At 41.9% G+C, this 13,738-nt stretch overlaps 1 protein-coding gene across 1 annotated transcript in view; it reads left to right on the forward strand.

The window, feature by feature from the left end:
- Nucleotides 1–13,738, forward strand: part of PROX1 (prospero homeobox 1) — a 47,883-nt gene that overhangs the window by 2,567 nt on the left and 31,578 nt on the right. Inside the window, 10 exon segments of the mRNA XM_030448775.1 lie at nucleotides 3,704–3,777; nucleotides 3,780–3,860; nucleotides 3,863–4,054; nucleotides 4,057–4,173; nucleotides 4,176–5,018; nucleotides 5,021–5,308; nucleotides 5,311–5,372; nucleotides 5,374–5,481; nucleotides 12,166–12,246; nucleotides 12,248–12,274. Of these exon segments, the coding sequence (XP_030304635.1) occupies nucleotides 3,768–3,777; nucleotides 3,780–3,860; nucleotides 3,863–4,054; nucleotides 4,057–4,173; nucleotides 4,176–5,018; nucleotides 5,021–5,308; nucleotides 5,311–5,372; nucleotides 5,374–5,481; nucleotides 12,166–12,246; nucleotides 12,248–12,274 (1,809 nt within the window). The 5' untranslated portion in view covers nucleotides 3,704–3,767.

A 13,738-nucleotide genomic window follows, 5' to 3' on the forward strand; every position in this document is an offset into this window, starting at 1 on the left:
TTTCCAGTTAAAATATCAATGCATATCAATTCATATCAAATGGATATGAAATAAACCCATGCCTGTAGCTGCTGTGCTGTTAAAAGGTTATTCGTAGCGACATTTTAATCATAACTCCTTAAAAAAAAAAACTTCTGAAAGTAAATTTGTAAATAAAATAGTGCAAGCTATGTTTATGGATGGACTTAACAACTGCTGAGGCCCTTAGTATGATTTTTAATTGCAACAGCATGGAAGGTGTTTGGTTTCTGAGAAAGCCACATCATATGAGGTGAAGCTTGAGATATGGAGGGCAAATTTTAACATAAACGACACTTGGCATGCAAGGAGTATCAAAAATGACATGTAAAACAAATTTAATCTTCACAAATTTAAAACTCTGTAACTCAGAAAGAAATTATGCTTCTGAAGATTTGTACATAGATACTGACAATCTATTTTTCTAACTACATATTTCTGAATAGCTGTATAGAGGCATTAGGCATATGAAATACCGTTTTGCAGCCAAAATACTGGTACTAGGTATAAGACACCAAATTCCTGATTTTTTCCCTTTAAGTGTTCACTATTTGTCCAGTTCTAATCTAATCTAATCTAATCTGTCTCAAAACTGCCTGTCATGGCTGGGATTTTGCATCCTGCTGTATGTGGCATCCCTCTTTCCTTGAGGTGTGAATTGGTTTTGGTCCTTTGAGACCAAAACATTAATTGTCCCTTCCATACCTGTTCTGTTTTGTCAGGCTAAAGTAGAACTATTTCTCATATGTAAGCCGAAAGCCACATAAACCTTAAATCTGGCTGGCTGTAGGCTTAGGATAAAACCAGGAAAAATGGGAGATGCTGCTAAATACCTAGGTTAAGTGTATGAAAACTCCGATGCTTTCAGCTTCCAGCAAGGGAAGGAAGGGGCATCGCGTGGCTCCTGAGCAACCTCGTGCCGGCATGTTTGCGATGGCAGGCGCGCGGGCAGGGAGCCAGCTGCTGGTACGGGGGCTCTGGGAGAAGGAAAATGGACACTGGGGAGGAAGGAATGCATGGCAATGACCCTTCCAACCTGGTGCAGGACAGCCTGTTTCCTGAGCTGCTGACTCAAGGGTACAGCAAGCCCCTCCCCATGTGTGTCCTTTGGCTTGAGATTGGGCAAGAGAGAGGGAAACAGTGGTCAGGCCACTCAGATTTGCTGGGTGCAAAAACTTGAAACCTGACATAAGGTTTTTGGGTGCGAGTCCTGGGAACTTTTTGCTGGATTCAATCAGCATAACTTGAACTACAGAAGAGGAAGGGAAAAGTGTGAAGGTTTTCAATGTTGGTGGTTTGTTTTGTTTTGTTTTGTTTTCCTATTGGCAAGTAGTTATCTTATGCAGAAAGCCTTTAGAGTATCCTACATGCAATAAGCCAGAGCTCTTTTCGGTTATCTCCCAATTAGTTTAATCGCTTCAAATGACACACCAGGCTGCAGGGTCACCTTGACCCTGGCTTGTTCCATGCCAGTATCGCTTGCTTAAAAGCTCCAGTGGTGGTCACCCTCTCCACCGCTGAGGACTTGGCCATTTATTTACAGAAACAACCCTACTGACAATCCAGCTCCTCAGATTTTTTGTAGATGAAGACCTAATTGTAAGATTCTGCCTCTGAAAAATGCATTTGCATTAATGGAGAGAAGGCAGGAGACAGTCCTATGAAACACATACTGCAAGCAGGACCTGATCTACCATTCACACCTAACAAGGTTTGGTATCCTGACTCCAGAGGAGTTGCTTGCCGGTGGGATGATGTCTGGAGTGCAGGTGGTGGAACTGGGCCTCTGCAACTTAGCTCCTTGTAATTTGATTATTATCGCGAAGTCTTCAAACTTCACTTAGTGTGCTTCTTGATAAGGAATGGTCTCTGAAGGCAGTGACCTGATAACAGTGTAAGGCTCTGGATTTCCCATCTGAATTTCTTTTTTTTTTTCTTTTAATATATTTTTTATCATTCTTTGCTTTCCTGTATGCAAGGAACTAGTAATGTAAACAAACATCACATCCCTAGCATAACTGTCTCTGACACCAAATCCCTGAAAATTCTTTTAGTACATCTAGAATACATGGGCAAAAGGCTGCAGAGTAAACATAATGTTTCTAAGTATCAAAGCTTTTTTTTTTTTTTTTTTTTTTTACCCTGGTTGCAAACTAAGCATTGCCTACTGTCTTGATTTTACAGATTATTTCATGCTGAAATTGTGCCTATTTGCATGGATAGTCATTCTTAAAAACTAGCCACAGATGCAGTCCTAGGGAGACGTAGATGTTTTTACAGGTGAACCGAAAGAGATGGGAGCAATTCCAAAAAGTCTGCATGCTGCTTTGCAATATACCCTGTTATTGTGAAGATTGTGCTCTGTTAAGCAAATGTAAAGTTTAATATTAGATAAGCATTGCATGAAAAATATTTTAATTTTCCTCAGTGTTAAATTTTAAGAAACAGGAAAGAGCATCTAGTGCTTATGTGCAGTGTGAGTTTAGCATCACTAGTTAATAAGTCACAAATATGTCAAGAGCCTTTTAGAAAATGCAAGGAAGTGTGTTGTATTTTTATGCTGTGTTCCTGGAAACAATGGAGTTCATATAAAGAGAAGTATCTTCCTTTCTCATGCAGCTGATTGATGTATTTCTTTCATCTTTCCATATTTTTTTCTCATCTTTTCTGCATGTCACAGGAAATAAGATTCTGTGTATTCAAAATATTACATATAAGAAGGGCTTCACTGGGCATTTGAATACTGTTCTTGGAGATTTTTTTAAAGCAGAGAGATGTGACACCAAACATGAGTCGTTTCTGCTATGCAGAAAATTTCACGTCACATATTTTAGGTTAGGAAATAAAAAAATCTTCAGCCTTTGGTAGTGGGCTTGCTTGGAGAATGAAGTTAAGAAAAGGAAAGAATGTATGGGAATCAGAAACACTGACGTGGCTAGGCACTGGTACATATGAGGCTGTGTTAAGGAACTACCTTTTGGCCTTTATTTGATCACATCTCTGTAAATATAATCCTGACCATAAAATATTTTATGCATTTTTGCTTTGCTGAATAAATGTTTCCCTAATGATTTAAGAGAGGGTTTCTTTTTTTCCCTAGTGTAAGCCTAAATGCATGTATGATTTCTTTGCCTTTTACATTCACATATACTGTCTACCTACTATTAAGTGAAAGTTGTTGTTTGACCTTCGAATGTTTATTTACCAGTTTACCTCTTTAAAAAGCAAAACTGCAATCACAGTTTTACATCGCAATTGAATTTTTTTAATCCAAATTTTATACAATTTCTTGTTTTAACAATAAATCTTAAATAAGGAGTACTTTCATCTTCTTTGTAACATGTATCTCAATGCCCTAAATTTAATCAATTGTTGTCAGAGGCTGTGTTCTTCTATCTACTCTTTCTTCTGAAGATAAACAGTATCATTTTAGGCATTTGTGCAAGAGAATCATATTACTGGTGCTTAAGCAGTTTTTGCTTTTTAAATCTTAATCCATCTTAAACCAGTGGAGCAGAAATATTTAAAAATGTTTCATTTCAAGCAGAGTGCATAATAAATTGCAATAATTGTAATGTGCATAAATCCAGAGCCTATGCATTTTGCATTTTATTCAGATTGAGGTCAGGAAATTTGGAGAAATTTAAAGAAAATGATTCATCAGTCCTTTTGTTCTGTTGGCCAGGGTCCAGGATTCTTGAGCTGAGCCCAGCTGACAAGCTTTTGAAGATGGCACAAACAGTCCAGTGATGCCTGACCATACAGCACAGCCCTCTTAAGCAGGCAAACCAAGAGAAGAAGAGTTGACATTGGAGTGAAAAGGACGGTAGGGACAGCATCTGCATTTTTGCAAGGCAAGAGCAACGTTTTTTTAGTGCCATGAATCCCCAAGGTTCAGAGCAGGATGTCGAGTATTCAGTGGTGCAGCATGCAGATGGGGAAAAGTCAAATGTACTCCGCAAGCTGCTGAAGAGGGCGAACTCATATGAAGATGCCATGATGCCTTTTCCAGGAGCAACCATAATTTCCCAGCTGTTGAAAATAACATGAACAAAAATGGTGGCACGGAGCCCAGTTTCCAAGCCAGCGGTCTCTCTAGTACAGGCTCAGAAGTACATCAGGAGGATGTATGCAGCAACTCTTCAAGAGACAGCCCCAAGAGTGTCTTTCCCCTTTTGGCAGGCCGACTATGAGCCAGTTTGATGTGGATCGGTTATGTGACGAGCACCTGAGAGCTAAACGCGCCCGGGTTGAGAATATAATTCGGGGTATGAGCCATTCCCCTAGTGTGGCATTAAGGGGCAATGAAAATGAAAGAGAAATAGCTCCGCAGTCTGTGAGTCCCCGAGAAAGTTACAGAGAAAACAAACGCAAGCAAAAGCTGCCGCAACAGCAGCAGCAGAGTTTCCAGCAGCTGGTTTCGGCCAGGAAAGAGCAGAAGCGAGAGGAGCGCAGACAGCTGAAGCAGCAGCTGGAGGACATGCAGAAGCAGCTGCGCCAGCTGCAGGAGAAGTTCTACCAGATCTACGACAGCACCGACTCTGAAAATGATGAAGATGGCAACCTGTCTGAAGACAGCATGCGCTCTGAAACCATGGATGCAAGGGCTGGCGACTCCGTCGGCAGGTCAGACAACGAGATGTGTGAGCTGGACCCGGGGCAGTTCATCGACCGGGCACGGGCCCTCATCCGTGAGCAGGAGATAGCAGAGAACAAGCCAAAAAGAGAAGGTCCCAAGGAGAAGGAGCAAGGGCCGAACGCTTTCCACCCTGAAGGCAAACATTTGGCTGAGACGCTGAAGCAGGAGCTGAACACTGCCATGTCGCAAGTTGTGGACACGGTGGTCAAAGTTTTCTCATCCAAGCCCTCCCGCCAGCTTCCTCAGGTCTTCCCCCCTCTCCAGATTCCTCAGGCGAGGTTTGCCGTCAATGGGGAGAACCACAACTTCCACACGGCCAACCAGCGCCTGCAGTGCTTCGGGGATGTCATCATTCCCAACCCCTCGACACCTTCGGTAGCGTCCCCATGCCTAGTGCCACCGACCAAACCGAGGCTCTGCCCCTCGTCGTCCGCAAAAACTCCTCCGACCAATCTGCCTCGGCCCCACCGGCCAGCGGCCATCACGCCTCCCTGCACCAGTCCCCGCTCCCAGCCACCGCCGGCTTCTCCACCTCCTCCTTCCGACACCCCTTCCCGCTGCCCCTCATGGCTTACCCCTTCCAGAGTCCCCTGGGTGCCCCGTCGGCCTCCTTCCCAGGGAAAGATCGCTCCTCCCCTGAATCCCTTGACCTGACCGGGAGACCACCAGCCTGAGGACCAAGATGTCATCACACCACATGAACCACCACCCTGCTCTCCAGCCCACCCCCCAGCGCTGCTGAGGGCCTCTCCTTGTCCCTCATAAAGTCTGAGTGTGGTGACCTGCAAGACATGTCCGAAATCTCACCCTACTCGGGAAGTGCAATATCCTTTTTGAAAGACAAGCCAAAACCCAGCGGTGGCCAGCAGGAGAGGACAAGGGGCCATGCCCATGTCCCAGGCCCTGCCCTGGGCACTGTGGGAGTGAGGTGCTCACAGGGGAGTGGGTGAGGGGCTTTATGAGGCCAAATAAAATGCTGGGAGCTGACTGACGGCATTCCCTTCAGCAGCAGTGACCACATAGAAGATCCTTCAGCCCTCCCCAAGCCCTTTAGACCATCCTATGGTGTCAGAAAGCAAGCCAAGCTCATGACCCCAGTGCCAGTGGGTTTCCCCAGGCCAGCAGGTCCTTCCCCAGGCAGGGAAGTGATGGAGGGGCCTTGCCTTCAGACAAAATCCATTCAAGCCACAGCCACCTCCTTTCCCTCCCCTGCCAGGCCAATGTGTGATCTGTGTTAATGCTGTTGTGGCTGGGGCTCTCAGGGAGCCATGATAAGGCCATCATCAGCCTCCAGCTCTCAAGCACGTAAGGGAAACAGAGCACAAAAGACACAGGTACCGATATATTCAGGCTGCATCAAGTTCTTTCCCCCACCCAGAGGTCTGTTCCTCAGTCCTTGTGCAGCTGCCTGCTATGCATGATTAACCTCTGTTCAGCCATACACAGAAATCTTTTGTCCTAACATACACAAAGCAAATTATTTTGGAAAGCTGGAGAGAACAATTAAATATAAAACTTCAGCTGTATTAAATTTACAGGACACTTCCCCTGTTAAAAAAAAAAAAAAAAAAAAAAAGAAAAATAATAAAATCTCTCTTTTATCTCAATAGCAGGCTTTAGTTAGGGGAACGCAATCCATCTCTGCCTTTATTTAGGCATATCCAGACATAGTAATGATCTTTTATTTTCCCTGGAAACTATTACTAGATTTTATTTATTTTTTTATTTTTTAGCAATAACACCTCCCACTTCTTGAATCTTTTTTCCCTGATGTTGTTTTTGGTCAAAAAATTTTTCTTTTAAGTACAATTGTATCAAAAATGAATAAAACACCATGTCTGTCCAATGCTAAAACTGAGAATTTTGCATGAAAGGTAGATAAACATTTTACGCCAGCAGAAGGTAACAGCACAAGCACAGAGCTTTAGATGCAGCTAATTTCACTCCCAGGTTGATGAAAGTAATTGTGACTGAATAATCCTGCCTCTCCCTGAGTAGTGGTAGTGGTCTGAGGAACTTGTCCCTTTCCAGAGATATCACATGAAGGCAGATGCACAAGGCTGTGTCCCATCTCTAGGTATCTTCTAGGGAGTTAATAACTTTGGTGGGTTTAGATTAATTTACCACATTTTATGCTAACATGTTAAATCCTCAGGATGATGCTGGTTAGGGTTTAAGACCTGCTGGTTACCGATCCCCTCCCAATGGCAGTGGGAACCACTGAGAAAAAGCAGGTGCTGCAGCCCCAAAGCACCACACTACCCCGATCAACTCAGGTCAAGTCTGAGTCAGATGCTGCTGCAAAATATCCCACATAAGGGCAAGTGCCCAGGTTGAAAGCACCCAGCTCTTGGTGTTTCCAGACCCACATGGTAGTGGACATGACATTTGAGGGAGCCCGTCAGGGAAGTCTTTACTTCACCATATACGCTGTAAGGCCCAACAAAGGATTTGGTTTATATCCAGCATCAGGCACCACCAGTTGCTTTTGGAGATCCAAGCCAAAAACCTTTCCTGTGTATTGAAATGCAAGCTGCAGTGCTCAGGATGCACTCCTGAGGTCAGCAGGACAGGCAGCTGGGGACAAGATTTAGGCCAGAGCAATTAAGTAGTTTCAACCAAACAGTACAGTGGCTCACTATGTATAAAAGTAGTTCTCCTATGCTGGGAGAGGAGTGAGGAGAGGGGAAAAGTACCAGGCATGTGAACTAGGAGTAGTTCTAGGGCTACACCTGATCCTCTCTGCATCTCACCCTCATTTCTGCTGTTTCTCCCCCATTCTCCTGCTCAGCCTCGCTGGCAGTCACTAAGGGAGGAATATTGCTTCTACTGAAACAGGGGTGAGAGTCCTGCTCACCTACCAGGCTTAGCTGGGGGCAACAACAAGTGGAGTGACTCCCTGCCTTCTCTCTTGCCCCTCTTCTTCCCTGATAGCATGAAAGTGCTCTAACATTCCCACCTAGACTCTATTGCAGACTACAGTTTGGTTTGGGTTTAGCTACAGAGCTGTTAGCAGAAACAGATTTATTAAATAGCTCTTCTACAAAACGTGTGCCCTGTCATACCTCTGGGCATGTTTTTTTCTAGTAGCAGCTCATGTGTCCAGGTAGCTTGCAGTTTCCAGAGAAAGGTGCAGTATGGAGGCTGGTTTGTTTGTGGTTGATTCTGTTGTGGCTTATTATTTTACCTGGTTGAATGTGCATAAATAAGGAATACGTTTCTTGAGAGAAGCATGTATTTCTTCCCTGCAGAAAGCTACGTCTGTTTTTCTGGGTAATACAGCCAGGATGAGAACATAGGTCTAGCAGGTAAAGGCAGGTTCAGGTTTAGTAGTAGGCTAAAACACTGAACCAGCCTGGGTTTTGATGGTTTGGTTTTTGGTTTTTGATGGTTTGTTTTTTGTTTTTTGTTTTGTTTGGATTTTTCGTTGGTCTGTTTTGGCTTAGGTGTTTTGGTTTGGTTTTGGTTTAGCATTTTTTTGGCTTTTTTGTTTTTTGTTGTTTTAAACCAACACCTGTAAAATTATTTGATCCTTTGCTGAATAGGCAGAAGGAAATGGTTAATGTTTGCATATGTTGCTAAACAAGATAAGACGACCTGCAGTATGAACTCTCCATCTTGGTCATGAATGCAGTCTGTATCTTTGCAAACTTAATCTGTTTAATCAAATATTAAGTTTTATTCAAATTCCAAAGAAACAGACAGCTAATTGTTTTTTCTGCATGATCTTCCTTTGTCATGCATCCTCTTTGGCATCCCAGAAGAAATAAGCCTTGTTCAGTCCCAGAGCATTTGCATTGATCAAAACTGAAGCACAGCAGTAGTTTGTGTACTGTTAGATATCCGTAAAGGTGAAGAAGTTAGTATGCTCTGCCTGGCAGGAGAGCTTTTAACACATTATGAAACTTTCTGGCAATTTTTTTATTTTTACACAGAATTCCAATCAACTGGAACCTGTTTCGCAGTCCCAATATGTGAAAGCTATAATTAGTGAATTACAGCATTTTGAAATGAGGAAGTTATTACGTCTGAGTAGAATTAAACTAATTAACTGTAAAAAAAAAAAAAAAAAAAAAAAAAAAGGAGTGATTGTACAGCAAAAGCTGGATAGCTCTATGCTGTTGATAAAAACCTGTGCAATGAATGAATACTTTCCAGCCAGCTCATTCTTTGGAGGGTCTTGGAAGATGCTCTGGCGAGTACAGCTATTTAAGCTTTGGCTGATTGAAAGCATCCGAGGTGTAACTCAAGGAGCACTTGGCTTTGCTAGTGAGATATTTTACTGATTCAGCTATTCTTACTCTTTTCCTTCAGTTCATACATGTGTGGGGCTAGAAAAGCTGTTAGAGCATTTGTGGGAGCTCAGGCTGAGAGTAACAGGAGTGAAAGATCATCTGCACTGAAAAATATTTTGCAAAGGAGGAGCAACTACTGGGAGGATTGAAGTGCAAAATGAGTCAAATCCCAGTGCAATGCCACCCCTGTGCTTCTCCAGTTAGAAACCACAAAAGAGTGTCTATATGTTTGATTCCCAGTTCTTTCATTCACTATTTTTTAGCATGTTGGTGCATTTTTGCTGCTGTGCATTAGGTGAGGCCTGCGTTGCACTGTGTAAAGCACAACGCTGAGACCTTCTCAGGTTGTTTGAACACCGCTTTAGGTTCAGTGCAATACACTGTTCCCCTCTGATCTTTTCTGTTCCTGAGCAGATTTTTCATTATATTTATGGATTTATATCTTTTCCTTTTTCTCCTTTTTATTTTCTTCTCTTTTTTTTTTTTTTTTTTTTTTTTACACCTGGCAGGCTGGCTCCAAGTTTCAGCCAGTTATTTGTCCTATTTTGGCATTACCATAGACATTGAATATCCATTCTGTCCCTTCAAACAGGCATAGGCTAAGAGAATTGAGGGCAAGCACACGAGCGCTGGGACATGAAGCTTGTTTCGTTCCCATTCGGCACCCCTCCTCCTTTACCTCCTTAATATTTTATTTGTGGCTCCATTTTTCTTTCCTGGCCTTGACATGGGGCCTTAGCTCGTGGTTCTGTACAGCTGTTATGTTTTACTGAATTCTATTTCATCTAGCGTCATTGTGCGTGTGGTAGTATCCTGGAAACAGCCTAGTGCTTTCGTTCTTGGAAGAACAGTTGCTTTTCAGCCCAAGCACTTAAAAAGGAAATTAAGCAATTGGTCAGTTCAGTTTTTGTTGGGGTTTTTTTGTGTTTTTTTTTTTTTACTGAAATAGCCAATGGGTTATCTAATTCTTAGCTCTTAAGTCTGTCATTAACTATTTTTTGCTAGGTTATTACTGATCGTATCTTTTATCACGGTAAAGCGTTAACCTTAGGATCAAGATAATAGATTTGTTGCAGCATTTGATATTGCTTTAAGGGCTGCCACAGTGCTTAAGAACAAGTATAATTTAATAAAAAATGGATTTCTTGGAATTGAGTCTCAGAACATCTTTTAATACATGTTTCATTCAATATCAATATCCTCTGGCATTAGAGCAGAAATATTTAAAAATCCCTAAGTGCAGAAGGAATCCAAGTGCTAGACAACTGTCTAATATGCTTAAAATCCAGCAAATATGAGAGCTTTTTTAAAAGTTTAAGTCCATCTTTGAGCTCGCATTGAAAGGCAATACACCCCAAACCCCATATTAACATGTTGTCCAGTGTCAGAGGAATTGCAAATTAAGGGACTTAGGATTTTTTTTTCCTTTTACTTACTGGAGTACCCCTTTGGACCCCTGCTTTTCTGAAAGGATCGCATAACAAAATGGATTTCTGGCACAGAAGTTTTGATTTGTCTAAAACCTCTTATCACTAAGCAATAGGTGACAGCTTGCTACTATTATTTCACTTACGTATTTTGACAGATGGCACTGCAGAGTGGTAATGCTCTTTAGGACTCTCTATCAGTCTAATGGAGGTAACTGGAGGTTCTTTCAACTCTTCTCTTGGCACAAGAAGTATGTCAGTCATAAATTATCTTCTTTGTAATCATTAAGCATCTAAACCAAAATGCAAGTTCAGCTGAGCCGTTTTCTATGTACTTCCAGATAATAAGAGGTTTTTAAACTAAGATTGTCAACAACTTTTTTCTTTTTTTTTTTTTTTTAAAATGCTACTTTTTTCCATCTAAAAAATGAAGCTTGTAAGCTGAAATAAAATGAGAGGGTTTCAGTAGATTTAATGAATTAGGGGAAAAGGAATTCTGCTGAAAAAAAGCTTAGCTAATCATCAGTATCCTGCTGATAAAAATTAGTCTAGGTTTCCCATTTTGAGGTCTGGAATGAGATGTTCTGTGCTGACGTGTGCTGGCCTTAAGAGGCACCTTGGCTGCAGTGCATCTGTCAAGCTTGGTTGACCTCCCCCTTCCTCCCCCCCCCACCCCTGTAAGGTGTGAACAGAGCAAAATTTCAACAATTCTGTTTAGGAGACAGTCCTTAGAGAAGCTTCTGGGAAGAACCCTTAATTGACCTTGTGGGGGCCACATTGATTTTCTCCACTGGCATCTTTCATTTCTGATAAATTATAAAGCCATTAATTGCTGAGGAAATGGCAGGCCAGCCTGCGGCACAGATGTGAACAGAGCCGTCCTAGCACGCAGTACACAAAAGAGAGCCAAGAGCTGGGAGAAAATCGGCAAGCCCGAGATTGTTTATGCTTAGCTTCACATTCCCTTGGGAATCTTTTTAGTTGCTTCTGTTTACAGATCTAAAAAGTAATGAATGTTTTCAGGATAAATAGGCTGCCCTTATTAGGGTAAGTGACATTATTGATCTGCTAGCCCACATCTATTGATTGGTTAGCCCCAAATACAGCTTCGTTCTCCGAGGAGTTAACTGTGTAAATAGGAGGCGACAAGTTTGGGGGGGGAGAGGATGAGAGAGTAGTTGAGCAGCAGAGGGGCTCTGCCTGTTACAGATTTCCCTTTGATTTGCAAGGCAGCCCACTGAGCAAAGCAACAGCAGGATTAGAGAGACTTTCTCAGATGTTAAATATTTATCGACACGAACGAAACAGGTTGCAGCCTACGCCGGTGTAAAACGTTGCTCAAAATGATAAAGCACCTCCGATTGTCTCATATGCATCAGCTTTATTTCCTGTGAGTGGCACAACACTGGGAGAAAAAGAAACTTTAGCTGGAGGCTGCAAAAGGAGAAGGAGAAAAAGCTTCTGATAAGTTTTCCGCAGCACACGCTTCGTGCAATTTGTTTCCTTAGCAACAAGTGAATGTACATATGGTACACAAGGCCATAAACTTGCAAGATTCTTGAGACCCCAGTACCAAAATCAATAGGAAATACAAGGTTTAGTTACAAGACCTTGCATCCTATTTAGCGTATTTTACAGAAAATAACAGCAGCAATTTAAATTTTAGTACTTTCTCCTATAGTTTGGGGAAACTGTAGTGTATTTAAGTGGGCACTGTGCTAGCTTGGTACGTTCAGAAACAGCTTTCTCAAGAAACAGCATTTTCCTTTACTTAATTTAATCCTACATGCAGGAAGGCTTGTCACCGAATCACTTGAAAAGGGCCAAGCTCATGTTCTTTTACACCCGGTACCCAAGTTCCAATATGCTTGAAAACCTACTTCTCAGATGTAAAGGTAAGAAAAATATCTTCCTCCCCCCTCCTCTATTGCATGCTCCTTATTTGCTCATGAAAAGTTATCATGTTATCATATTAGAGATAAACAGTATTTCTGGGTACACAAAGTTTACAGCTGACTTTATTCACTTGTTCTCCTGTTGAGGTGTACTCTGTTTTATGCCTAGATGAGGAAAGGGGAGTTTGTAGGTTTTTTCATTTAAAAATAAAAATCATTGACATTTCAGAGCAAAGTAAGAATAATTATTACAGTAAAATAAACAGTTTCATTATACATATCCTATTAAAAAAGGAAATTTATTGGTGGTAGAAATGTACTTTCCAAGAACATTTTGGAGCAGTTCTCAAGTGCTCCCTTATTGTTTCATTTCAGTTGGTTTCCTCATATTTGTGCTTACATAAGCAGAGTGTAGAATCCCTTTCTTTCTGTCAGAAAGAAACAGTACATTGAAATTCTCCATGCAGAAGCTGCTTAAAAACAAAAGTGATGATTGTCTCTTATTTACAACTTAATTTGTTGTTGATGCAGAGTACACTGAGCATAAGGAGGATGAATAAAGTGACAGATTCAGGCCACATTATTCAAATGAGGATATGAAAGCTGTCGACATACAGCTGCATCCTCCCTCATTCTACAGAATATTAGGACCTCCTGATTTTTTTTCGAAAAGTAATTGTTCCTTCACATCAACTTGATTTTGTGTTAATCATCTAAGGGTTTTTTTTAAAAACATAGAATTGGGTTTTAATGATTATAATGGCATAGATGGTGTTATTATCTAAGTAACTTTATAAACATTATATTAGCTTAAATTAGTTTGTTACATTTCGCCCCCCCCCCCCAACAAATCATAGAAATCCTTCTTTTAATCACTTTTGGGTTACGGTTTTTTTTTCAGTCTTAGTGGAAGATTATCCCACAGGTTTGTGAACCTGGCCCAGTTTCTGCTGACCAGCTTTCTTTGGTCAAGTTTCTTGGCAGTTTTCCCCTTCATTTTTTTCACCTAACATTGCACGCACTTGCACATCTCTGTGTGCTCCTGCTCCTCACAGCCTGTGCCTTGGAGATTCCTTTTATTCAATGCCGTGTGCGGAGTGGATGGTGACAACGTTTATAAAACAGAGGGGGGAAGCCATACAGGCACTTCCTAGGCTAAATGGCCAGTCAAGAATCATTAAAACACACAAAAAAGCTGCGAGTGGTTGCAGCGGGCCAACTGGAGGGTTTGGTCTCAGAGTGGATCCACCTGGAATGGCAGAATTGGAGGGAGCGTTCAGGCGCCACTGCTCTGATGAGCCACCACAGGCAAGATGTAGCATTTGGCAGCACTGCTGGGAAGAGTCCTGCTCTGGTGTTGCCCTTTTGCCTTTGCTCCTCAGTGTTCACACAGCCAGGTACACAGAGGTGAGAATCAGTTTTTCCATGGCATTTGCTACTTTTTGTTTCCTCTTTTAAGAAGAT

Source organism: Calypte anna, chromosome 3 (assembly GCF_003957555.1).
Source record: "Calypte anna isolate BGI_N300 chromosome 3, bCalAnn1_v1.p, whole genome shotgun sequence".
NCBI classification, from domain to species: Eukaryota; Metazoa; Chordata; class Aves; order Apodiformes; family Trochilidae; genus Calypte; species Calypte anna.